The sequence below is a fragment of the Saccostrea cucullata genome, unplaced genomic scaffold, assembly GCF_032062105.1.
Source record: "Saccostrea cucullata isolate Sc308-1 unplaced genomic scaffold, CSIRO_AGI_Scuc_v1 ctg4567, whole genome shotgun sequence".
Lineage (NCBI taxonomy): Eukaryota > Metazoa > Mollusca > Bivalvia > Ostreida > Ostreidae > Saccostrea > Saccostrea cuccullata.
Window position 1 is genome coordinate 7,629 of NW_026931792.1, and position 26,388 is coordinate 34,016.

The 26,388-nt window shown below is 32.6% G+C and overlaps 2 protein-coding genes and 1 long non-coding RNA gene across 5 annotated transcripts; 2 read left to right on the forward strand and 1 right to left on the reverse strand.

Moving 5' to 3' along the window:
- Positions 1-8,911: 8,911 nt before the first annotated feature.
- Positions 8,912-12,323, forward strand: LOC134233544 (uncharacterized). The gene is made up of 4 exons (XM_062715515.1): positions 8,912-8,990; positions 11,307-11,517; positions 11,787-11,982; positions 12,093-12,323. The coding sequence occupies exons 1-4, from the start codon at positions 8,912-8,914 to the stop codon at positions 12,240-12,242; spliced, it is 636 nt and encodes a 211-aa protein (XP_062571499.1). The 3' UTR covers positions 12,243-12,323.
- A 4,742-nt stretch (positions 12,324-17,065) lies between these two features.
- LOC134233545 (uncharacterized) lies at positions 17,066-22,938 on the forward strand. 3 transcript variants are annotated; one of them, XR_009985020.1, is made up of 4 exons: positions 17,066-17,243; positions 20,041-20,125; positions 21,749-21,899; positions 22,743-22,938. It is a non-coding gene; the product is annotated as an uncharacterized LOC134233545 (long non-coding RNA). The 3 variants fall into 3 exon arrangements; XR_009985019.1 differs by lacking the exon at positions 17,066-17,243 and adding an exon at positions 17,682-17,761; XR_009985018.1 differs by lacking the exon at positions 17,066-17,243 and having other exon boundaries at positions 19,652-20,125.
- A 2,752-nt stretch (positions 22,939-25,690) lies between these two features.
- LOC134233542 (uncharacterized) lies at positions 25,691-26,164 on the reverse strand. Its single transcript, XM_062715513.1, has one exon. It carries the CDS (start codon positions 26,162-26,164, stop codon positions 25,691-25,693), a length of 474 nt encoding a protein of 157 aa, XP_062571497.1.
- Positions 26,165-26,388: the final 224 nt, after the last annotated feature.

Genomic DNA, 26,388 nt, shown 5'->3' on the forward strand with positions numbered 1-26,388 from the left:
GTGAGAGAGAGAGGGTGTGAGAGGGTGTGTGTGTGTTTGTTATTTTGTTTGATTTGGTTATCCTGTGAGAAACCTATGACCCGTAGTATCGATGTCCACTGCTGCCTTGATTTATGTAGATATGCTATTTGAGAAGGGACGATCGGTGTTGTGGTGCCATTGTTTATCTTGCTTTTATTTATTTCTTTTCCTTTCTTTTTATATTTATCTTCTTCTTTGCTTACTTTTTCAAAAATGTACTGTACCCCCCCCCCCCCCCCGGAGACTTTTACATTCATCGTCTGATGACACTTTTTGCGATTAGATGCCCTTATTAGTGTCTATGACTACATTGAGCAATGAAGGGCCCCCTCATTTCCGCACCAACGGTAATAGTAGACTTTAGTTTAATTGTTCTCAACATATGAATGGTTTGATTTAACTCATTTGACTTTTCAATAAATAAAGGAGCATAAATACACAAATTTCATAAACCCTTTATATTTGTGTATAAATTATTTTTCCAGTATATAATTGTTCCCGACTCCCAAGACTCCCAAGACTCCCAAGCTCTGTTTTTTTATGAAACTTTTTTTTACAACCTTTGGCGTCTTATTCCTGTTTCGAGAATGCCTGTAAAATTGAAATTCAAATGCAAAATACTTTTTTAACTTAATTTATTTTGATTTCAGTGACAAATACAATAGATTTTCCAACTATATGTTCGTGTTGATGTCCAACTTCATTTGCCTGTTTGACAAAAATAATCGCACTCCCTTAACACGAAATCGCAAATCATAGCACAAGGCCTCATGTTGTAACCGTGAATTGCACGACATCTTTTATCACAAATGGTAGTAGCTTTATAACATGCTTGGTAGCAGTGTGGGGTCCGGCTCTCTCCATAACAGATGAGAGAAGAAAAACAAACAATCGAAGCAAGAATCCAGTCTCATTCTAGAATAACTAAAATTCAAAATAGAATTGAAAATATATTTTCATGACTTGATAACTTCAAATAAAAAAACATTATGTTGGTTAAGAAGGCATATTATTTTTTTTCTGATATGATGCTTTTCACTAGTAGAAATACTTAAAATTTTTATCCAAGCAGAACTCGTATATGTATCTGAAGACCTTGAGGAAGGAACATAATGCTTGGAAAATAATTTTGCTTTCATAATAAAAGTTAATTTTGTAACCACAATCTATTCGGCCACGAACTTATAAAATAATAATTTTCATATGAATATTGATTTCTACACACCATTGAAATATAATATAATATTTAATTGTAAAAAAAAGATAAACTGTCACTTACTTTTCTTTTTTCCCGCTACAGATTGAATAGAAATAGAAAGGTTTTGTTCCTTCGTAGCCAATTTATAAACATGAGTAGGTTTTTTTATCGTTTGTTATTTCACATACACGAAACCTGATAATTAGTGGAGAATAGTTCAGCTCTCAACATTTTCTCCACATCTGTTGTTTGCAAAACTGTATTGCTTTCAAAATAAATATTGAATTTATAAACTAGTATGTTAAATTTTAGCGAGTCAGGAAAGTGTCTAAATTTTTGGATTGATATCATTTATGTGACTAGATTTATAAAACCAAGAGAAATCTCCTGTTAAGGAGGCTGGGGCTCAACAATTTAACCGCAAATTAACCACCAGATTTAACATATTTTCTAGATACAGTATCCTAAGCTGTCAACAATCATTTGGGAAAGAAAAAATTCATACATTTTAGTTTTAAATTTTGATAATTTTTGTATATCTTTATATGGAGCTCTTCTTTTAAAGGAGATCGAAATGGTCTGAAAATGGCTGCCACCTCCCAGCCTCATTAATTAACAATCACGGAACAGTGCATAATTTTCAAAACCATAGAAATGTTTAATAATTTTCTGAAAACAATCTGTAAACTAGTATGCAACAGTAATCTCCGCTGATTATAACTTCTCTCTGTCAAAAGTACTTATATTTATTTAATACCAAATATGTGTTATTTATGACAATCAAATAAGGATAGTCTTGTTCTGATGGTTCCCTAATAAAAATACTATAGTTAACTATAGTGATAATTTTGATCCAATAAAAACTTTGATTTGCAATAGTGATAAATTTGACTGTTTGATAACTGTAGTATTTTTGTTGAAGTTTATATGTCATATTTTTGTAATCATCACGGTCCTAAAAAGTCAGATAAAGTGAGCCAGGACAATCTCAAATTTTCTTCTGAGTCAATTTTTTGGATCAAAATATTATTCATTTATATAAATCTAATCTTGAAAAAAAATGATATATTGCTAAAATGAATTTCATCAAAATCTAATAGTTTTTTAAAGTAGTTTTAAATACCCATGCATTCTATTTTAAATAATTTCTTAAAAGGAACGGGAAAAAAAGAATAATATCAATATATTGTCAACAATGAAATCAATTGTCTTTGTAAGAAAAAAATTGGTACCCTCCGCGTCCCATATGAATATAATGGGAGTGCCCATGTTTTGCTGTGGGAAATCCAAAGAACGAGTCAGATCAAAATGTAAAACAGGAGGAGCACAATGGCAATATGTAATAAAGATTCTCTTAAACTTTCATCAAATTCCATTTGGTGGCAAGAGAGATGATGAGAATAAGAGATGGATACTCCACAGCGTAACAGACAGATGGACGGTGTTCTATAAATAGTAGTAACTCGATATTTGGACATGTGAACATGGAGTGTCCATTCTTTATGTACTATAAAGGTCAAGGTCATATGAGAAAATCAAAGATGAAATACTTTGTCTTCATCTACCGAAACTATCATTTTTGTTGATATTGAATTTTTGTAATCTCCAAATCATCTGAAAGTATCGGTTATATTTTCATTATTTTTGGGACATTTTATTCTGGGACAAATTTAAATCATTATTTATGTCTGTTCTATAGTGTATTATTACATCACATTTTACTCATATTTAGCAGTATCAATATAACTTAATAAATTCAAGTAATAAGTAGTCTTTATAAACAGCATCACAAAGGTTTGCAATCGATCAATTTAAATTTTTAAAAGTCGAATGTCTGTTTTATAATTATCTTACTGGGATCAGATAAGCCATATTTCAAACTATGTGGACAAAAGCAGTGCAATTGAATATCTGATATTATAAAGAAAAAAATTGTAGCCTAGAGCAACACATTTAAGTTTCAAAACAAATTGAATATGAGGGGGAAATGGCCTATACATTTTGTTTTTTTTTACTAAGTGTAAAATACTCCATGTTAATAATATCGGAATATAATCGGAATGATTAATTGATAACCGCCAATATAAATGTATCATGAGAGAGCATATCTCATCTTCTGCAATGTAGAAGTTGTGTATTGCCTTTAACAGATGTGCAGTGAAATAGCTAGAGGGGGTATTTTTTTTAAACATGTTTACAACATTTATATTTCTTACTTTTCTAGAAAATACAAACTTTTGTTAAACATTAGGATCATCAAAATAGTAAATATTACAAACAAAATGCAATTATCTGTATTAGATTGCAATCGATGCACATGTAAGCGACCTTGCTGTATGAATAGCCTTACCTTTTAACATAAAGCCAATTGCGTGACATATCAGATTTACTTCAGTAATGTTATCTAGTATTGAATCCGAAAGCCCGATCAATTGCAGAATTTAACAGTAAAGCTATACTCTGAAACATCTAAGATAATACAGTAACCTTTATTTTCTGACATGCATGTGACTTAAAAAGGATAGAAAAAAACTAACTACATCTACAGGACACCTTAATTTACTGAATTATCTCTAATATAATATAGAGATAACTATATCAAAAAGGGAAAAACGAATCCCTGGCACTTTGTCAGAATGGATTAAGAAATCAAATATATATGTTAAACTTTTGTATGAAGTGATTGAGGGTCATCAATAAACCACATTTCCTCTTGTGATCAATAATTGAGCATTAACTCAATCATCCACGAATATACACGATACTGTTACTTTACTCTGCTGGTGAAAATTACGGTTTTTTGGTCAAATCAGATATGTGATAAAATATTTTAGATATATCTATTAGCTTAAAATTAAAAAGAGGAAAGTTGAACCATTTTAAATTATCCTTTTCATTCTAGAATTTTATATTCTCGAACTAAGATATTTATTACCTACCTTAAAAGCCTTTTTTTAAGAAATTAAAACAAAAGAGCATAATTGTACATCAAGGCAACATTCGTTATCTACTTCAACTGAAATTAAGTCACTTCCATTCCGCACAGGACATAACCCATAAACAAATACACAATTGCATTTCTACATCCCCTCTAACTCAATTAAATTGGGATAAAGAGCTATTATTATGATGTAATTATAATCTGTTATTGCACTTAACATGCAATTATTTATTATCGATTGCATTTGTGCATTTGTAGTGTCATTCCGTGTCAAAGAAAATATCATGTAAAAGCTTTGTATTATATGTTTTAATTCATTATTTTCTAATGAGAGGAAAGGAAAGATTACTCTTCAAATTGCCAGTGTTTAGTGAATGTATGAACGTCTGCAGTATTTACTGTAATTCATACACATTTATTACATCTTCGCTATCATCTAGCAGGTATGTCAGTATTGAATAGACATGTATAGTATAGTATAGTATTGTATAGTATAGTATAGTATAGTATAGTATAGTATAGTATAGTATAGTATAGTGTAGTGTAGTGTAGTGTAGTGTAGTGTAGTGTAGTGTAGTGTAGTGTAGTGTAGTGTAGTGTAGTGTAGTATGGTATGGTATAGTATAGTATAGTATAGTATAGTATAGTATAGTATAGTATAGTATAGTATAGTATAGTATAGTATAGTATAGCGTCGCAAAAATATTTTCCATAAAGGCATTCTTGTAGATATACTGGTACTGGTTTATTTGAGAGTTTCTATTCATCCTTATCTTACATTCTAATTACTTTTGTATCTATTGACTTATTTTACAGCACTATGTAAACTAAATTTTTATTCTAAAAAAATTAAATTGTATCGACATTTAAAAGACACGTTTTTGTAGAATGATTGCAAAACCTTGCGCAATAGAATACAATAAATATTGGAATATTTTTAAACGCAATATTATCACAGCTCTTTTTCCACATACCATAGTTATAAAAATCAAAGTTATTACATTTAACGTTAATTTAAAGTTTGTTGTTTAAATAATATACATTTCATTTTAAGTATAATATATACGGCAAATAAACATCATTTCAGCATTTACTTTAGAATTTTTTTTAAAAGTTGTCAATAAAATATGTTTTTTTTTCTTTTAAGGCATGGTAAATAAGTCAAATTAAAAAGATATAATAATGCTTTATTTCATCATTCATTTTTTTAAAGTTGTTAATCTTTTAAAGAATAAAGATAATATTTTTATATTTTATATCTTAATGATGGCAAAATTTAAAATAGCCAATGAAAATTAACAAAAATTATCTAAATATTATTTCTAAACAAAATTCAGATTTTACAGATGTTAATGTAAATTTTACTTGTCAATTTCTATAAACAATGCTTTATTATTTCCTTTCTTGGAAAGTAAAAATGTTATATAGTCATGATATAGTATTGACAGGAGAAGGATAGATTTGCATGTTGTAAAATTATTTTTCCTGATTTGTTGGAAAGGAGAGCGGAAGAGGGATTTTATTACACTGGCGAAGGAAACAAAGTCGCTTGTTTTGCATGTGGTGTTCATCAGATGGATGGATCAAATGCAGCTGATGATCCCCGGGAGATCCATCGTCGATTGTCTCCAAATTGTCCATTTCCAAATTCTTGTCAATCTGGAAATGTCCCTGTACAAGAGAAAGAATGTCGTTGGCAATCATATCGACGATCAAGAACGTGAAAAAAATAGTGGATCGACATTGGGACATATCATTCAAACAGGAGAAAGAAATCTTTTGCAGAACTTAATGCTGTCAATGTCAATTAATGAAATAAGACAAAGAGAAAAAAAAAGGTTTCCAGTACCGACAATTACGACAACTCTAATCAAGAATGAGACGATCTCAACGTTACATCTTCAGAGAGACACGAGAGAGAAAAACCTCATCATAGATCGAGAGCATTACAAGATAAAATCAATGTCTTTCTTAGAAATTTAGATCCTATTTGAATTAATTTTGAGCGTCCAAAGTACTCCGCTTATGCAGTTGAAGCAACACGAGTGAGTTCGTTTAATGACTGGTCGTCAAGTATCACACAAACTCCACGTTATCTTGCTTTGGCGGGTTTTCTATACGTGGGATACGGAGATTATACACGCTGTTTTTACTGCGGAGGGGAATAACGTAATTGGAAACCTGTGGATGATTCCTAAATTGAAAACGCCCGATGCTTTCGGAAGTTGGCATTCTTGAGACAGTACAAAGGAGACAAATTTGTTGCCTTGGTGCAAACTGAATATAATGAAATGGTTGGGATAAAAAATATTCATATAAATGAAATTCAATTATCAGCAACATCAACTAAAATAACACTTTTCTTTATAGTTGATTTTGATGATTGAATTTTATATGGAACTTACAGGAGGAATAAGAGGCCATAAACACAGAAGAGGGTGTAGCATCCAACACATGTAGATACAATATCAAATTAACAGGAGCAGAAGGAAAAACGCAGAAGAGAACAAAGCAGAAGCAGAACTTTTAAAGGAAATGTCAAAATGAAATCACATACACTGTAACTGTTTCATATGAGCAGGTACAAAATATTAACCATCTACCATTCGTATCTCTCGTCACTTAGGCTTCTATCGCCATGTTACCTTGTGGTCATCTCTGCTGTTGTCCAGACTTTGCTCCAGCCATGAGGAAATGTCCGATATGTCGTCAGTTTCTGAAACCAAAATTTAATAACTTAAAAGGTGAATCTTTTTTTTCCATTTTCATGTTGGTCTACTTTATTGAATTTCAAATTATAGTTTTTTTTATAATAAACTGATTTCACAGCTTTAATTTAGCTATTATTTTCATAATTAACCTCCTCTAATTATTTTTCTTTACTTAGCTTACACCTACTTTTTTTGTATTTAACACTGTTTAAAGTGTTAAATGTTGATCACGCAAATTAAATAATTGTCTGGCGTGTTAACTGTATTTGTAGTACGCTTTAATGTATCATTCAGAGAATTTTCATTTTAGAAATAAAAAAAAATTACTCATATCTTAAATATGGAATTAAATGAGATTTCATTATAAAAATGGCTCAAGAGATTTTTAGCGGGTAATTGGTGACTGAATGACCAGCAGAGGACAGAATGGCCGAAAAAGGGAGGTCGGTGGAAACGTTTAATGTGTCTGACGTCTGACATAATCCAAAATTAGAGACGGTTAGACAGAGCGATATGAGAAACTTTGAGTTTGTCTTATGGTACTGCTCAAAGATTTTTGAAAGAGGACTAAATTATGTAAAAAAAAAAAAAAAGAGTGAGAGTATAATGGGTGCCAATATTTCTTTTAAAAAGAGAAATATATGTGTTTGAGAATCTCAAATATATTAAATGAAACGAAGGGAAAGCGTTCAAGTGTATGGCGGCGCATATCCGTCAAATGACGTTCTTTATTAATCATTATAATGTGAATGTTTCAAGACTGATTTGTAATAAATTTTGCTTTTATCATGTATGATTTCGTTGATTTGTGTCGACTTGTAGCAAGTTTATCGAAGTTGTAACATTACTTTTGGATCAACCCTAGTAGTTAAAAATATTAAAAGATTTTCGTATTGACATGTATCTTTTTACATCGCATCCTTATTATCCCGCTCATAGCTCTGCAATCCATTTAATTCACTAACTGATATTACTTTGTTTTTATACACCTTTTTGATATAATGCAGCACTTGTCACAAAGGTTTAATTTTCATTAAGGTTGCAATCTATTTTGTTTATTACTACTATGCACATAAGTGTATCTCAAATGTATGGTTAAAATCCACTAAAAATATCAAAAACAGACGGAAATTACCCCTCAAAGTCTTTTTCATTTTCTCTGATCGAAAATTCAGACAAACTGGAGATTAAATCCAAATCAGCTTACCGAGAAAAGTCGATTTACATACAAACCCATTTGCTTATTAAAAATTTTATGATGGAAAAGACTTCTACGGTTATCATAGGATTAACTCTTTATTATAAAGAATTTGGATGATACAGTGTATAATTGATTTAACGCATAGGTGTTTTATGCTTTTTCATTTAAAATCGCTTAGCCGTTCCAGAAAAAAATGTACAAATTTTTATGACTTATATACAAAGGGCAAAGCTCCATGATGGTCGGAAACAGATTTTGATAGGTCTTCTAAGTTCTCTAGGTGACCTACACAAATAATTAAAATTAACGAAAAAAAAGCGAGCACTTGAAACAAAAAAAATCACGATGTCCTTACTCGAGTTCTTTGTCATATAAGGCCCAAAATTTACAAAAAAGATTAATAACCTTGATTTTACATCGTATTAGTACATCGCAGCCTGCATACATTTGTCTTGAGGGGTACTATTTTCTTGCACAACTTTAACTATAACACAAAAACGAATCAAATAAATAGATTTTTTAGGCGTAGAACAAAACTATACCTTCATCAAACTAGCAATGACTACATAAAATCTTAAAAAACAAAAGTGTATGGTACGATTTCGATTTCTTCATATCCCTAAGATACCTCTGGTATCTTTCAAATTTACATTGAACTTATCAGGGAAATCCTTTCTCACTATTTTTCGGAGTGTCTCTCAACTTTTTAAAATAAACTTGTTATTGTGCAACTAAACAATGTGAGACTCTTGAATAATATACCAGGGTATATAATAATGCGTTTCGTTAAATACGTGTTAAATTTGTTGCAGTCAATACCCCCAAGAACTTTACTCAACATGTATATTTGTCTAATTGCTTTTTTTTATGTTAGGCTAGTTGAAGCGGAGTACCATACCTTTGTGTGGCAAAGTTGCAGTAAGTACAACTTACACTATTGTGGATATTTATTTTTTAATTACTTTTTTTCATTTGATAATATCAGCTTCAGCAAAGAATTAAACATATATGTTCATTATTGTTGTTGATCATGAGAGTTGACAATGATTGACAACAAATTTCTCACAATAAACTGATTTCCTTCAGTGAAACTTCTCCAAACCGCCCCCCCCCCCTGGAAACTGGTTCTCCCTGAACATTGGCCGAATTTATAAGTCCCGGCAAAATTTTCTAACATTTTTTTTACACATAAACTCTTATAAAACCGGTCACCCCTGAAAACCGGACATCGGCCACTTTTCCAAGAACAAAAGTTAAGAAACATAGGAAATTCCACCTCATCATACCGGCCACTTTTTGATTTAAAGAGATTTAATTGTCATTTGCCAGAGGGGTAATAATGACCGGCCGGAGGTGTGAAAAATAGCCTACCCACGGGAAGTCAGAGGTGTGAAAAACTGAATATGACCTCCCAGGGTTTCCTATTGTTTAGCCGTCTTGAAGGGGTAGTCATTATGCCAGACTACGTTAATGGCCGGTCTAAGCTGTGTACATATGATTAACATCAATTAAACTTGAATTAATAAATATCTAGCAAATAATAAATTTAAATTACAGAATGAATAAACAAATTATCGCACGCCATATTGCATCATCTTTTTAAATACACATAAGCGGCCTTAAAATTGGGCACTGTTAAAAAATGCTAAGAAAAAAAAATAAAATAAAATGTTTACCAAAATATACATTTCATAATTTAAATAACAGAAGTTTTGCTCAGAAATGTTTTAATTATTTACTTTTAGCTGAAGTACAAACAATTTTTTTAATGACGTAAGCGATACACGGATACACATGCAGTACTCTGTATAGAGTTCAGTTAAGGTAAAGGATCTGGTTTATTTCTTCGCATATGGTTATTAAAGTAACTTTTCATGTTTTTCTGTCCTTATTTTTTAATTTCTTTTTATAAAAATTAACATGTATGTCGAATTTATCCTCACTAATAATAATTTCCATTTTTTTTAAGACCTTAAGAATACATTACGTGTCTGCCGATAATTAATAACATGTTGACAAGTAATTATAAAAGACACTAATTTCTTCAGTAAGTTAGATTCTCGGGAAACCGGTCATCCCTCTAGTCCGGCCATTTTATTCAGTCCGGCAGCTGGCCGGTTTAGAGAAGTTTTACTGTATTTTGATATAAATTGTTTCTATTTAAACTTTCTTGTAAATGAGAAAATTTATTGTTCATATTCATATGCACGTTTTTAATTAAAAGCGTTACATATTTTTCATCTGTAAAAACTATCGTTTTCTATTTCTTGCCAACATTTAATGCAAAATCGTTTATAAAGTCGCAAATGACATAGATTGCTCTTGTTTTAAGAGGAAAATGAAAAATTTAGATTCAATTTTGAACGATCTAAACGCGAATAATATGCGATCCCTGCTTAAAAAGTAACGCGTTACACGCTTAAAATTCCTTTTATCTGTGCTGTAAAATTCTACATTTTGCATTAAAATTATTTAAGGAATCATTGTCTAGTTTTGAGAGTATGCCAGGGCATCAACAATAGTGGGAAACATGGGATAATTTACATAACGGGCGAAGCCTGTTATGCTAAAATTAGCCCATGTTTCCCACTATTGTTGATGTCCCTGGCATACTCTCAAAACTAGACAGCGATTCCTTATATTTCCATTTCATTGTGAAATAGAATTGTAGACTTAGACATTAAAAATGTAGACTAATAGATTTAAATTACACGAGGACTTCCATGCCAATTTCAATAGTCCTCGCACACTGACGTCAAACACCTAGGCAGCCGCACGAGATTCACATGCACATTTTCCTCCTTAGCGTCAGATACAGAGACAGATGTGCACGAGATTTGCATGCATTTTAGGCCTCCTTAGCTTCTGACCTAACGACCTGCCTAATTTACATTCCGGCAGAATTATCAAGAAATAAACTCCGACAACTTTCAAAGAGTTATCGCAGAGAAAAAAATTAGAAATGGAAATATTTAAATGTTATTTTCTTACTAGAATCAGGTAGTTCTATTAAAAATCTATCCAATCATACTAAATTCGCCCATATTGCGAGTATGTTTTTAAAATCATCGATGAGTTTAATAGGTCAGATTCTAAAATTCTAAAATTGTAAAATGGCACCAACATCGCACGTAACGTCGTAATAGACTGCTTTGCTTTTATTATGATTTGTTTCTTCCCTATTTGTGAGACTAGCAGAGATTTAATCTGCATACTTATTCTCTTCGTACACAGCCACTAATACAGATCACCAGGCCATTAAGGTTCACAGTGCCAATGTGTCACCTACACCAGTCCAAATCCCTGGACCACTTTATGTATCTTTCACAGTATTTGTTCTGAAGCAAATAGAATTAGGAACAGAAATTAGATTTGATGTTACCAGACATTCCACCCTAGGATATGATATACATGTCTCTTGTCTGTTTTTTCCTTTAGAAAGATGGTAGGTTATTGATTATTTATTTATTTATTTATTTATTTTTTGTTTTTGTGAAAGTGTTTTGATTTGTTCAATATTTTGCATTAAGTAAACGGCATTATTCCTGTTTAAGTTTAAACTATAAATATGAAGACATGTGTATTCGCAAACAATATTAAAGCTTACTGTTAAACAATGTATATGAATAAGTAATTATTCCTGACTAAAACTCTTTAAATTTTATAAAACAAAAATGGGTTCTTACTTTCCTTCTTTCCTGGAATGTTTTGCAGCACCTTGGATGTATGTTCCATCTTTGAAATTTCGGCCAATACAGCCAATACAACCAATACAACTCGTCAGATCATAAAGATGTTTGAGTCAGTGAGGGTTAGCACACACTGCCCTGTCGCAATCCAGCACATAACCATAGTTGATTATAGAATCGATATCCCCAAATTGGATGGTCTTGCAAAATATTTAGTACCGGTAAAAACCATTTCATCATTACTTTTTTTTTTAAAATCATCGTATTATTAGGACAAATTTGAATACACAAGTTACTTCAAAAACGGTTGAATATAGTGCTTTTTTGACAGGGTGACTATACAGTTAAGGCAACTGTTTTACATCAAGCTACAGGAATCGAACTTGGCTGCTTTCGATTCAGTATATCATTAAAAGAGAAACCAAAGGATTATGGTTGGCTCCTGGGGAGGAAACGTCGTAACAACAAGAATCCCAATTGATCTTCATTTCGTTGCAGATTAATTTGTCTTTGACTCGAATATCAACGTCTGAAGTTCTTGATAAACAATGTTTCTATTCTAATAAACAAAAACCTTTTTTCTCTATATGTATGACTTTTATTCCAAAATTCATTTGTCACACGGTCGAGGTTTTGTTTGTTAAAACAAAACAGGTCAAAACAGGTCCAGTCTTAAAATAATTCGTAATGAATATAAGGAAAAAACCTTTAAAAAAATCGAAAACACACAACACTCAAAACAATCGACAAACACGTGCACAAAACATAAAGGCAATTCAACGTTTACGAAAAGGAAGAATTGAGATCCTTAAACGACCTCCAGTAGATCATTACATAAATTAAACAAGTAAATGAATAACAAGATTAATGAACATTTTACCAGGCATCAAGTATAAAATCAGAATAAGATAAACTGTACATTGATTGTATCGATCAGGTATTGAATTTTCCATCTGCTACACCGTAAAGGCTTAAGATGTTGGGGTGGGTAATTCGGCGGAATTCTAACTTTATATAGTGCACAGGTTAGTAAAAATGCATAAAATGCATATAAATTATAGCAAAGTCCCTTGCTCCATGGTTGGTAACTGGTCAGTCATACGTGAAGGAATGCTAAAATAGAATTTACCTGTACAAAACAAAACACTCGCACATGCTCTCTCGTACCTCCAAAACTGGTTGTATTTGATAATCTATGAAAACAATCGAAATATAGTGCTAAATAGTGTAAACCAACTTTTATTTGCGTTCGAGAATTTTTCGCGAGGTTCGCGAGAGCCTCTTCATCGCGTATATTTCTCGCGGCATACCGGTCCTTGAAGTGTATGTGTCCATTAACAATGTATCCAAATTGTCTTGATCGCGAAAATAAATCGTCCTGAACTAGTTTTTCCTTGGTAAATGGCGAAATAAAGTCGTAGGGAATAAAAGTTGGTTTACAGTATTGTGCAAAACATTGACATTTATAATTGTAGTAAAGTTAAGTCCATAAGATTAGGTTATGACTTCTGTTTCGTCGCAACTGTTGATTTTCGGTCTGCACAATGCACGATCTCGGCTCTTTTGATTTTGCTCGAATTTCTGCGGATTCCCACATCTTTCCATCTCGGATTTGCACAAAATTTGCACAAAATCTCATGTTTTTAATTCAGGCATTTGTCTGGTATTTCGGTTTTTACATTGTTTTTGAATTGCTGTTCTTTTGCATTTTTTTCTTTAATGAAAAGCCAGGTTTCCCAAATTTGGAAACCCGATGGAAACATATGGGAATCGTGACATCAGTAGTTTCCATATAGTTTCCATTGGAAACCACATAGTGGTTTCCACATAGATTCCCGACATGGAAACAATCAACCTGTGGTTTCCCGTAAGTTTCCCAAGATAGGAAACCATGGAAACATACCCCGGTGGTTTCCACATAGATTCCCGACATGGAAACAATCAACCTGTGGTTTCCCGTAAGTTTCCCAAGATAGGAAACCATGGAAACATGCCCCGGTGGTTTCCATATAGATTCCCGATATGGAAACAATCAACCTGTGGTTTCCCGTAAGTTTCCCAAGATAGGAAACCATGTAAACATGCCTCAGTGGTTTCCATACAGATTCCCGACATGGAAGCCACCAATGTGTAGTTTTCCCCATGTTTCCCAGGCAGGGAAACTTTGAAAGTATATCTCAATACTAACCAACCTACCTTTTATTTTACAAAAAGTTAAATATTTAATTATGTTACCATATTTTTACCAATTATAGAAATATTTCAAAAGTGTTTACATGCTGTATCAAAATAATTAACTTCAAACAGTTAAAATAACTAGATGTGTATTTCTGTGTGATTAATTTAATATTTCAGCACCATGAACGCAATTCAATTTTAATTTAATTTTATTTAACTGAATTTTATTTAATTTAATTTAATTTTGAATTTGATTTATCACATAAGTTTTGGTAAACTCGTATAGAATGCGTGAAGTGGAATAGGAAAAAGTAAGTGCATGCAGTTATGTAGAAATCAATCATTTCCGATCCCACTTTCTTGAAGCTGTCTATGATGAATGTTCCTTTGAAAAAAATGGAAGAGCTAAGGAAGGGTACATTTAATGAAATTATTTACAGAAAAGGTTTACTAAAAAGATCGATTAAAAAGTAAATAAAGAAATATGTCAAGTTACGATTACTGATTAAGGACAGGTGAGACGTTCCTCAATAAAATAATTAATTTTTTTTCCAATATTTTGCAATTGACATTGAAGAATTATTTTTACATAATTACATGTATTCACAAGACATCAAGGTACCTTACCAGGCATTTGTGTTAGATATCAGAGGTTGGCATTTCTTATATACCGGGGTAATTGGTCAGGAAAAAAATACTTCAATTGGTTTGTCAAAATTACATTTTTAGTGTTTCAAGTTTTTAAATACGAGTTTAGAAATTGATAAAGATTTTGTTTTAATATGAATTAATATATTAATATAAACTGGTCAGATAAGAATCATTCATCGAATTGGCTTGGGGCTGAGTATTATCATACTAGTATTTTACTATTAATAGTGAATATTGTCTTTTTTAATTTATTAAATCATTGTTTTTATTATTGGGGTGGGTGGGTTGCTTTTTATTTTTTTTCTTGAGAAGCCCCCCCCCCCCCCCCCCCCAAAAAAAAAACGCTTTTGAAAAAGTCACTATGATCGGCCTGTGTAATTAGGGACACCTGTCCTCACGTGCCATATCAGGTGGAGACACGTGCCGCGAAGACACCTGTCACTGTGTATTTTTTGTATATTCTATGTGAATTGAGACGGTTTTGTACCTAAAGGGAACAATGGGCTGTTGTCGAGCATGTACACACACAGTCTCCGACCGAAAATTCTTTTAAATTAAGATGATGATTCGTGTTTCTTTTATCATTTAAAAAATTGTATATTCCATAAATAAAGTTATACAAGAGAACATATTTATAAAATAACCTACATTTAAGAAGTTCAATGAAAGAACAAACTATTTAGAATTTTTATTTCAATTTTCATTACTGATTTAAAATAAAACTCTCCTCTTTAGAAATTAAATAATTTTCTATAGGTATTGAATAGATCTTAATTCTCGTCGTGTATAATTATATTAAATCAGAATGACGTTAATAGATCAATGTGAAATCAAAACTGTATTTAATATTGTTGATGGGTTTTTGTGTGAAATTTGTAATCTAACGTACTACAAAGACATTTATTAGATAAATGTTTATAATATAATTCATCACATAAAACGTTTTTCCCCCTTTTTTGTTTAAATATGTACGCAGATCCCCGTGTAGTAAACGCCTGCACTTTTCGCATGAAATTACAATGTAGGGTCCTAAATGCACATACATTATATTTAACAAACTAAAAAATTTTCAGCCATTTTTTTTTCTCCAAAGGCCATTGCTCTAGATAAAGAAAAGTCTATAATATTTTGCATGATTTTGTTTTCCTTAAGAACAATGGCTTTTAAAGTAGTGCATGCTAAGGCAATCTATTAAAAGAATTAATTGTATAATATATTCATTGTATAATTGTCACGATTGTATTTTTGTGCAGTTTTTGTTGATTTCATTCTATAAAGGTATGAAGTTTGTCAATACTTCAACAAACATTTCTTTATCTATGGTGTACACTACTTTATTTTTATTCGCCGACATGCTACTCTTTTTATAAAAAAAAAACTTGCGTGACTAATAGACTCGATCTTCAGGCCTGTAGGAAAGTAATTTCCGAAAGAGTAATAAACTAACAGGGATTTTATTTTTACTAGCATACCTTACCAGATTTCTTAACGAAAAAAAAAAAACATTAAAAGAAATACAGGGCGGGACCAGCTAAAGCTGTATGCATAAGTACAGCCCTGCACATCAACGAGTATAGATGAATTTCGACATCTTTCCCATGACTTCACTTATACCAATCACGACTAAAATATTGAATTAAAATACTGTTATATTTCCTGCCTTTGATGAGATGTTAGTTTTGTTCCACCTAGAGATATAACTCTCCTAAGAAAAAGGTTTTCAACATTCTGATTCATTTAACAATTTTACGTGTTAAAATGATGTGGGAAATATTTTTAGCTAAAGGCCAAGGAGTTTAAACATGTTAAAGTACAATGTATATGTAGCAATTAGAGAAAAGTCTAGCAGGTCCACCAGTAATATTGATAGCAGGCTCAAAATCTAATTAAACCCCGAAAAGGAGGGAGTTCGATTAGTAATTTAATCCCCCCCCAAAAAAAAACACAACAGTTTATTAGCAATGAATTAAACACCGAACTTTTCAATCATCACTATTGAAATAAAAAAACTGTTCTTGATAATCATATTATAATTGTAGCTTATTTTCATGCCTTTTAGGATTCCTGTGGAAAGTTCACAATAAAAAAAAATGTGCTTTTAAAAATTTAACATCTTTTGGTGTGACATTATAAATTCATAATCATACATGTAACAGTTAAAAGAAGCGGGGAGAGGTGTGTGTGTGTGTGTGGGGGGGGGGGTACTTTCAGCAAGGACGGCCACTACCAACAACCAAGCCCCGAAACCCATATCCCGAAGGCAAATAAGTTGAGGTGTCAAGCAAGAAACAATTTTTTTTTCTGCTCTTGCCTCATGTATTTAACCGCTTAAATATACTAGGCCTACACATCATATCGGCAAAAATATTTAATTTTTATTCCATGAAAAGGGGAAAACTTAATTAAATTCTAATATAAGATCTCATAATCACACTTAATCATAGTGAATGTAAACAGATTATATTTCCCATCCTGCATCGCTCTGTAGGCGCTTTATTTCATTGGTCAATTTACCGAGGCGCCATTTTTGGAGGATCGAGAAGGACGAAGAAGAAGGTGTAAGCAGCTGGTAAATGTGAAAAGTTAAGATGGTTTCACCACCCAGTGTCTTTAAGACTGTGATAAATGCAATGGCCAACGATGAAGGATTAGTGTACGTATATTTTTGTTAACTTTTTACGGTAAATAGTTGTAATATTTGGCAACAACAAATCTTCACTATCGGAGGCAACTTTTGTTCTGACGCCATTTTGAAAAGTTGGATACCTAAGTTTTAAATTGTTAAGTGCATATATTGCAGAGAGAGAGAGAGAGAGAGAGAGAGAGAGAGAGAGAGAAATTTGAGACGTTGATATAGCATAACTTATATTATGAAGGCACCGTGCATGTGCATGCTGTATGTTGTAAAATTTCAACGTTTCGCCTTTTATCATGTTTATTAAAATGTATGCTCCATGTGTATGTTCTCTCTCTATATATAAATGAATACTTTTCGGAATTAAAAAAAAATATTTTAAACCCCGCTCAAATTATCCGGATGATAATAGTTACACCGAACATGGTTTCGTAATTAAATTCAGACTGTATAACATCCGGTTTGAATACCACATGTGTTTTCTGACTTTTGGGAGCCAACTCTTGTTGTTTTTGGAACTTACGACTTATGGCAAGGTATAAATTAAATATTTTTGGTTCAAAACTTTGATAAAAGCATCGATATTTTTACAAAAAGTGTCTTCAATCTCAGCTTATCCGATTATTCATGAAGGATATCCTCATCAGAACAGATTGTAGCGAATAGCATAACCCTTAATCATATGCATGACGATGATATGGAGGGAAAATATACATAAAAAAGTGAATGTAGGTGAAAGCCTGTCCTCTTTTCTGAAGAGATTAGGTTTGTTTTATTGTTTATTGAAATAGTTTACTGCTCAAAAGATTTTTTTTGTAATGTCTAACCTGTTGAGATGAAGATGTAAAAAAAGAAAATCCTAATAGTGAATTAATATTGATAGTATGTCATGAAATGCAAATGAATCATCAGCTTGAATTATCAGTTTTTTCACAATTATTGACCTGAGTAGGTCAATGTATAGCAAATAATACATACTCCTTTCCATATCGCATCCTAGCCCGAGACACCAATTTCAGCCAGAGGGACAGAGACCCTAGGGCTGATATTGGTCGAAGGTCTGATACAGGATGTGATGTGGAAAAGGGTATGTTTTATTATGTTTATTACAAATTTGGTAATAAAATACAGAACACTTCAAGTTGAGAAGATCAAGAAAATAAGTAAATAATCATGCACAATAAAACTACTTACATACACAGGGTACAAAGTATTGTCTTACTGCAGATTTAATGCGAGTTCATTTTTAAAAAGGGAAAAAATAAAGACACTCGAAATTTTTAGCGAGTGGTGATTTTTGACCCAAGCTTAATCTTGTATCCATATTTTTCTGGTAATTCGTCTTGCTTTTTTGGTGAACCTCGAGTTTCTGTCACCGTTTCCCAATCAGCTGATGCAATTTATACAAAAATGTTTTATTGTAGTTTTATTTGACATATCAAATGTGTCAACCTTGTCAAAATTTACCTTAGATGAAAAGAGTAATCATTGTTTTAATTTTACCAAATAATTTACTCTCCAAGTGCAGCTAGACAGCCATGTGTGTGTATACCAAGCTGTAAATATCACACTTTTGTTAATTATATCTGTGTACTGTTGATTCAGTCTGCCAAAAATCCCAACCTAACCCTTGATCATATTATTTTCTTTTTTGGAAACAGGAATTACAGGAAATGAATATATTTCAATTTGTGTGTGTGTGTGTTTTAAGGAGATTACCTTTTTTAATGTAAAATCATTGATGTTCTTAATTCTGTGACTGTGACCTGCTATAGAAGGACCTGTATTATTATTGATTTAAATGAGCATGAAAAAACATTTAATCCTTCTTTTAATTTTAGCTTGTTGATCTTCATTTTAGCCTGTAGATTTTATATGTACAGGCTAAAACTTGTGGTTAAAAAAGTTAATTTCGATCCCTGATACATGTACACGATATTGTCTTACTGAACAGATTTAGCTGTCATTAGGTCAAAATTGCAAATAATAACATGCTTCTTATATCAGTATACAGGTAACTCTTGATGGCTTGAACTTCGATTTCTCGGAAGTTCTTGATCGCCTGAAGTGAGTCTCTTGTCCCGATTTTTTCCACTATATAACTAAGCAGATTTGCACTTGATTTCTCGAACTCCTGATCTTTCGAAACCCTTGATCCCTCGAAGTCAAAATGCAGTCCCACTGTGCTGTGAATTTTACCCTTGATACCTCGAAGTGGCTGTGTGTATACCAAGTTATAATGTTCAAACTTTTGCCATAACTGTATATCTGTGTGTCTGTCTGAGTGTCTGTTGTCATTATTGTTCGTATGTATGACTTAAACCTTCACCATAACTTTAGAACTATACGTCGAGATAGTGGCTTCATATTTACTTTAGTATGCATACTCCACTAATGAAGTGCTTTCAAATGGCAACAAGGACAATGATTATGTGTCAGTGATCTTGACTGTGACCTGTATGCTAAAAAAATTGCTTTTTCGAACTTTGTTGCTGTGTTTCACAAGCGCATCTTGTTTTGTTGGTCTCTGACCAGAAGAGCTTATGCGGTAGTAAAGCGTCCGGCGTCCGTCCGTCTGTCTGCAAACACTACTCCTTAAATTTTAGTCTGATTTCAATATAACTTGGCACACAAGTAGACTATACTAAGATACATAATTCTGTGCATCAGTTTTTGATAAGTACAAACCAGTAGAGCTACAGTCTCGACAGAGACTTCTGGTTATTTTTTCTTCCATCCCGGTTGTTGCTACTGCTATTACATAATTAGTTTAAATTAGAATGCAATAGTACCTGGACATAATTTATCATTTCAGAGAGAAGAAAACTGTGTGACTTTAAAAGAAAACCAGTGAGATAAAATCATAGAAAATGTATGATGATTCAGGATGTGGTCATTTGGTAAGTGGTAATTCATTCATGATTCGTATGTATATGACAATTGCCTGAAAAAAAAAAGATTCTAAATTTTATTTAAATACTGAACTGTGGTATATCAGCTGTGAGCTACAAGAAGTTTTATGTAAAAGCTAGGGCTGAAACAATTTGCCCCCTCCATGTTATGTGTGTATTGCTATGATTGACATACAATCAGTTCTCTAATACATACACTTCAATAAAACTTTGTCGTCTCGAACCTGAATTGAACAGGAAAAAACTCTGAGATCTCTCCAAAAATTTGAATGAAAAAAAGGAAATGCTTATTAACTGATTTCTTGCTGGTCAGTATTTTGATTACTTAAAGGAAGCTCTAAAAACTGCACACTAAAGAGTTCTACTTTAACATCAGTTAGTTTTATGAAGTTAGAGTGATCTGCCCATAGATTAAGATTATGAAAAATGTTATTTTACAGTCAGTTAGATTATTTTTAATAGATTAAATTATTTTAAGAATTATTTAAAATCAAAAAAATAGGAAATTAATTATTTTCATAAATTTTTCCAATGTAAGTAAACAGCAATTATTTCTGCTTACAGATAGTCCATTGTCTTTGAAAATTTCTTGAATAAAAAAGGGAAATGAGGCACATACCATATGGTTATATAACTGGTGAAAAAGTATGTTTTCCTGTAAATCAAATAGTAAAATAGGAGGTGCAAATGGCAAATGTAAAAAAGGCTCATTATGCACATATTTATATGAAATATGATAGATTTTTTTCTCTCCAAGGAATAATTTCTGCAAGTCACTAAGTTTTTAGAGTTTCCTTTATTTTAAAGATATTCAATGAAATTATTTGAAGTATTAAATTTTGGTAAATTTTATGATACTAAAAGGTTATATGGATGAAAAAACAGCATGCGTGTATGACAATAGGGCTTAAATTTTTAATGTCTCTTAATTTTTGAGTGACATTAAAACAGGAATTGTCTTCACCAATAGACGAATTTCACATTCCTAAGAGTTTTCTCCAATTGTTGGCGTATCGCTCATTTTTCCCACTTTGTCCTTTGTAAGTTACTTGTTAATATTTTCAATCTTCAAAAATATTGGACAATTACAATCTGTATCTGTATTGGCAGAGTATGGGGGCAACATGAAAATCATAATGAATATGTTCATACTGATTTTATTTCTAAGATATTGTCCCTCAAAAACAGCGTCTTAAGCCGGTTGACCCCAGATCGACCCTGCGAAGGGGAATAACTTTTGTAAATGTGAAAATCCTTTATGGTATATCATATAGATCTAAAACTGACTGAATTTTGATCAGCCAATTTATGAACATGATGAATGGATTGTAAATAATGTTGGACAATATACCCAGGTATGTAAAAAAAAAATTAAATTACTTGTTTATATATACATTTGTGGTATCTCTCCCATTGAAGTTTATAAACTTGTTATTTATTTCTTAAATAAACTGAGCGTACATGCAATACCGGTATAAAATTACTCATAAGATGCATGTATACTTAAACCATGATAAAATCATATGTGTCCAATGCAGCATATGATAAGTCATTAATATACAAGTACATGTGTTTCTATACTGTAATACATATATATTGCATTATTTTTAGGTCCTGTTCTCTGGATGCCCTAAGACAGTGTCTACCCATCACTCCATCTGATATCACTTGTTCTGAGCATATTTCTCTCTCAAACTTAAACTACAGAGAGCCTGTGGATAGTGGATGAAGAGTGACCTTGGACCAATTTTCTAGGTCAAAGGTCAGTATCAAAATCTACTGTATATCTTTTTTAAAATCGTAGTCCAGAGTATATTTCTCCCCTGCCTGGTGTAATCTAGCTTTTGTGCAATGGGGTGGACTCCGTGGAGGGTCTGCAATGATCTTCAACCAATTTCTAGGTCGAATATCAAAATAAAAAAAAATCTCTCTCAAATATTTTTGTTATTATAAAGAGTATGTTTTCTCTCAAACTAATCAAACTTAAAGCAGGGTTCTTAGTATGAGATACATGTAGTAATATATTCTCAATGACATAAGAAGGCTGAAAACATTATTTATATTAGGCCTAAAATAAAATATTGTTTGTTTGCAGTTGCCGACCGACCCACTGAAAATGCACCCGACCCAAACTTTTTTTAGCCATTTTGTAATATTTTTTTTCTCTCCAATTTTTCAGGATATTAAAACTGTTTCATTTTCAATTTTTTTTCTTTATCAATCATACCAAGAGTGCAGCTTATTCATGTAAAGTAGGCCTATGAAAAACTTTATTTTATGTTATCTAACAAAGATCTGGAAATATTTTTTTTTCAAAAAAAAAAAAAAAATTGCCTACCTACCTACTCAGACTAAAAATTATAGGTCGGCAACTGCAAACAAAGAATTTTTTAAGCTTGGCCTTATGTTATTTTTTTTTCAATTATCATAAAGCATTAAATATTAAAGAGATACATTAAATGCTGAAATCATATGTATCATGGTCATGGAAAGTAATTATTTATATTGGTATATTAAAGGACATTGGCTGATCTTTCAGATTTCTAAGTTATATTCAAGCATTATAATTCTGACATCATATAATAATTTTGTATGAATATTGCAGATCAAAGGTGATGTGAAGAAAACCAGGAAACTGATGTTGAAAGAAGTACTTAATGACCCTTATGAATGGACTTAAATGTGAAAGACTGTTCCATTGTTTATCTAAGATATATGGATTTATTTAATATTTTGATATCATTGAAAAATTCAGTTACAGTTTTTGTACATCAAATGAATTATTAAACATATAAAATGGTAATGCTTTTTTCTTTTACATGTAATAAATTTTTTTGATAGATTTTTCAAAGAATACACATTATTTCACATTGCTTCCTTTAGAAAAGTTAGGGAATCTTGAAGTTTCCCAGTAATTTCCACCAGGAATTGGACTCCAGATAATTCCACCAAGTTTCCGCCACACAGAAAGTGTTACACAAGTTCCATATAGTTTCCTGAGTCAAGGAAACTGCAGGAATCATAAGGTTTCACGAGCTTCCATGTAGTTTCCCATAAAAGAAAACCTTAAGATTCCATCAAGTTTCCATTCCACAGAAAACACTACGCTCCGATTCCATATGGTTTCCTGAGTCAAGGAAACTTTAGGAATCATGAGGTTTCCCGTGCTTCCATGTAGTTTCCCGTATAAGGAAACCTAAAGATTCCATCAAGTTTCCATTCCACGGAAACCACTACGCTCCGATTCCATATGGTTTCCTGAGTCGTGGAAACTTTAGGAATCGTGAGGTTTCCCGAGCTTCCATGTAGTTTCCCGTAAAAGGAAACTTAAAGATTCCCCCAAGTTTCCATTCCACGGAAACCCCCTACGCTCCGATTCCATCAAGTTTCCTGATTCTGGAAACCAGTGGAATCTTCAGGTTTCCCATTACGGGAAACTACATGGATGTTCGGGAAACTTCAGGTTTACAGAGGTTTCCGTGGTTCGGGATACCTTATGGAATCGGAGCGTAGGGGGTTTCCGTGTCACGGAAACTTTGCGGAATAACCAAGCATCCGCTACGGAAACCACTGGGAAACATGATGTAAACTTGAGGTTTCCATGTGGTTTCCATAAAGTTTCCCGTGATGGGAAACCACTTTTTTCACCCAGTGTTTAACCTTAAACTAAAACCTGAACAAGTATATGTGCAACAAGTTCGCCCTTAATCTGGTAAAACTTGAATTAGTGTTTCTTCGTCCAAGCATTATTTGAGATGGTGATGCTAAATTTCCGTCTGTTGGTGTGTTACGCAATTTAAAAAAAACAACTAACATATGGATCCTTTCTATCACCTTCGGCTTTCTTAATAATTTTCTTCACGGTTTGTATGGTCATTCCACCATTCCATTTAACTGAGGATAATGTGGTGAACTTGTAGTGCGTTTGAAACCGTAATTCATTGAAAAATTTCCTGAATTTTTTCCTTGAAAATTGTGGTCCGTTGTCGCTCAGAACATCCTCAAATATTCCGTATCTTGGAATATTTTCTTTAAATTTCTTGATAACACTTAGATCTCTTGGTTGATGAAAGTTTTGCTACTACAAAGAATTTTGAAAAGTTATCCACTATGATAAAGTAATTGAGGATCGAGCTCGAATAAATCCCAACCGACTCTTTACCAACCCAGATGGCAGGATGTTATTGGACCTTTGTTGGGCCAACAATGCTCCTTATGTTGGGCCACCGTATGCATTCAAAATTGGGCCATCGGTAATGCTCATCGGCCCTTAATCAAACCAACTTGTTGGCTTATTGTTGGGCCGATTTAACAGGTTATATTGGGCCACTGTTGGGCCAATGTATTCTTTTAATATTGGACAAACGTCATTTTTGTACAGTTGGGCCATTGTAAGCAAAATAATGTTGGGCCAACGGTAACTTGCTCATCGGCCATTAATCAAACCAACTTGTTGGCTTACTGTTGGGCCAATGTACATGTAACAGTTAATATTTGGCCACTGTGGGGCCAATGTATTTTTTCAATGTTGGGCAAATGTCATTTTTGTACAGTTCGGCCATTGTAAGCAATTAATATTGGGCCAACGGTAATTTGCTCATCGGCCCTTAATCAGACCAACTTGTTGGCTTATTGTTGGACCAACGAACGGATATTATTGAACCATTGTTGGGCCACTTATTCTTTTAATATTAGGCAAACACCGTTTTTGGTCCAATGTTGGTTTGTATCTTATTGTCTCTCCATCAGGACAACTCATTTTTCTTCACTGCAGGTATCAATAAGCACGTCTAAAAAATAAACAAACCCATCCTGTTCTCAAAATAATACTAAAATGAATCCCACAATTTTGTTTATATACACAAAAAATGTTTCTGGCATTTGCATCGTGTTTGTAACCAACAAACAGACACAGAAAAGGAGAGATCTACAGGTATGTCACAGTATATAATAGAAAAAAGTTAGGCACTGCCACGTTCAATCTGATCCCGCTCCTAAGTCTCCTCTTCTCTCTCCCGAGTCTCCTCCTTCCCATGTTTTCTTCTCTGTCCGTTTCTTCCTCCTTATCCCTGTCCTTGGCATACCTTAGCCATTCTTTGATTGTGTTCTCGATGTCTTTTTAAAATCTCCAGTAGTACTAAAATTGTAGTATTTAGTACTTAATACATTTGTGTCTTTTCTCAGTAAAGAGTAAACATACGATTAAATTTACAAGTATATCACAATATTTTTAAGCTGTCAAATGAGGAATAACCGTCTTTTTGTTTCATGGTGTGATTAATAATAATAATAATAATATATGAATTTATAAAGCGCTAAATATTAATAATTTAACTCTAAAGCGCTGTACAATAAAACGCAAGTAAACATAATTTAAAAGCTATGAAAACTTATATAAAATATTAACCCATACTCATATATATGTTCGGAATTATAACATTAAAATACTACAAATTACATACAAAATACAATTACACCATCAATAAAAAAAACTCAATAAAAGAACATCATTTGTGATTTATGATTTGCTGCTAAAAATTGAGCAGCTAAAATTTAAAAAGCTTTCCTATAAAAATGCGTCTTTAATTGTCTTTTGAAAATATCCAGGGACTGGGTCTGCTTTATATCATTAGGAAGGTCGTTCCACAAAAATGCTGCTGCCCAACCAAGTCGACGTTCACCATATGTCTTCGTCCTGATCTTAGGAACAACTAACCGTGATGTTGACTCAGATCGCAGTGATCTGGTAGGCTTGTATTCCATTATAAGATCTTTGATATACGATGGAGCTGATCCGTGTAAGGATTGGTAGACATATGTCAAAATTTTATATTGTGGACGAAAAGAAACAGGTAGCCAATGAAGATCAGCTAGGATAGGTGTAATATGCTCCCGTTTCGATGATCTTGTAACTAAACGAGCTGCCGTGTTCTGGACTTTTTGAATCCGGTCTAGTAAGGCCTTCGACACTCCATATAGAAGGCAGTTCCCATAGTCCAGCCTGGCTGTGATAACGGCATTCACCATGGTCTTGCAGGCTTCTTTTGTAAGAAAGCGCCGTATTCGTCCAATATTGCTTATTTGAAAATAGCATGACTTGACGACCGAGGATACCTGTTTTTCCATAGTAAGGTGTTGATCGAAAAATGCACCTAGATTTTTTACACATGGCACGCTTTCAATGATATTATCACCAACTTTTAGTTGTAATGTTGGCAGATATTTCTGATGTTGCTTTGTGGAGAAGATTA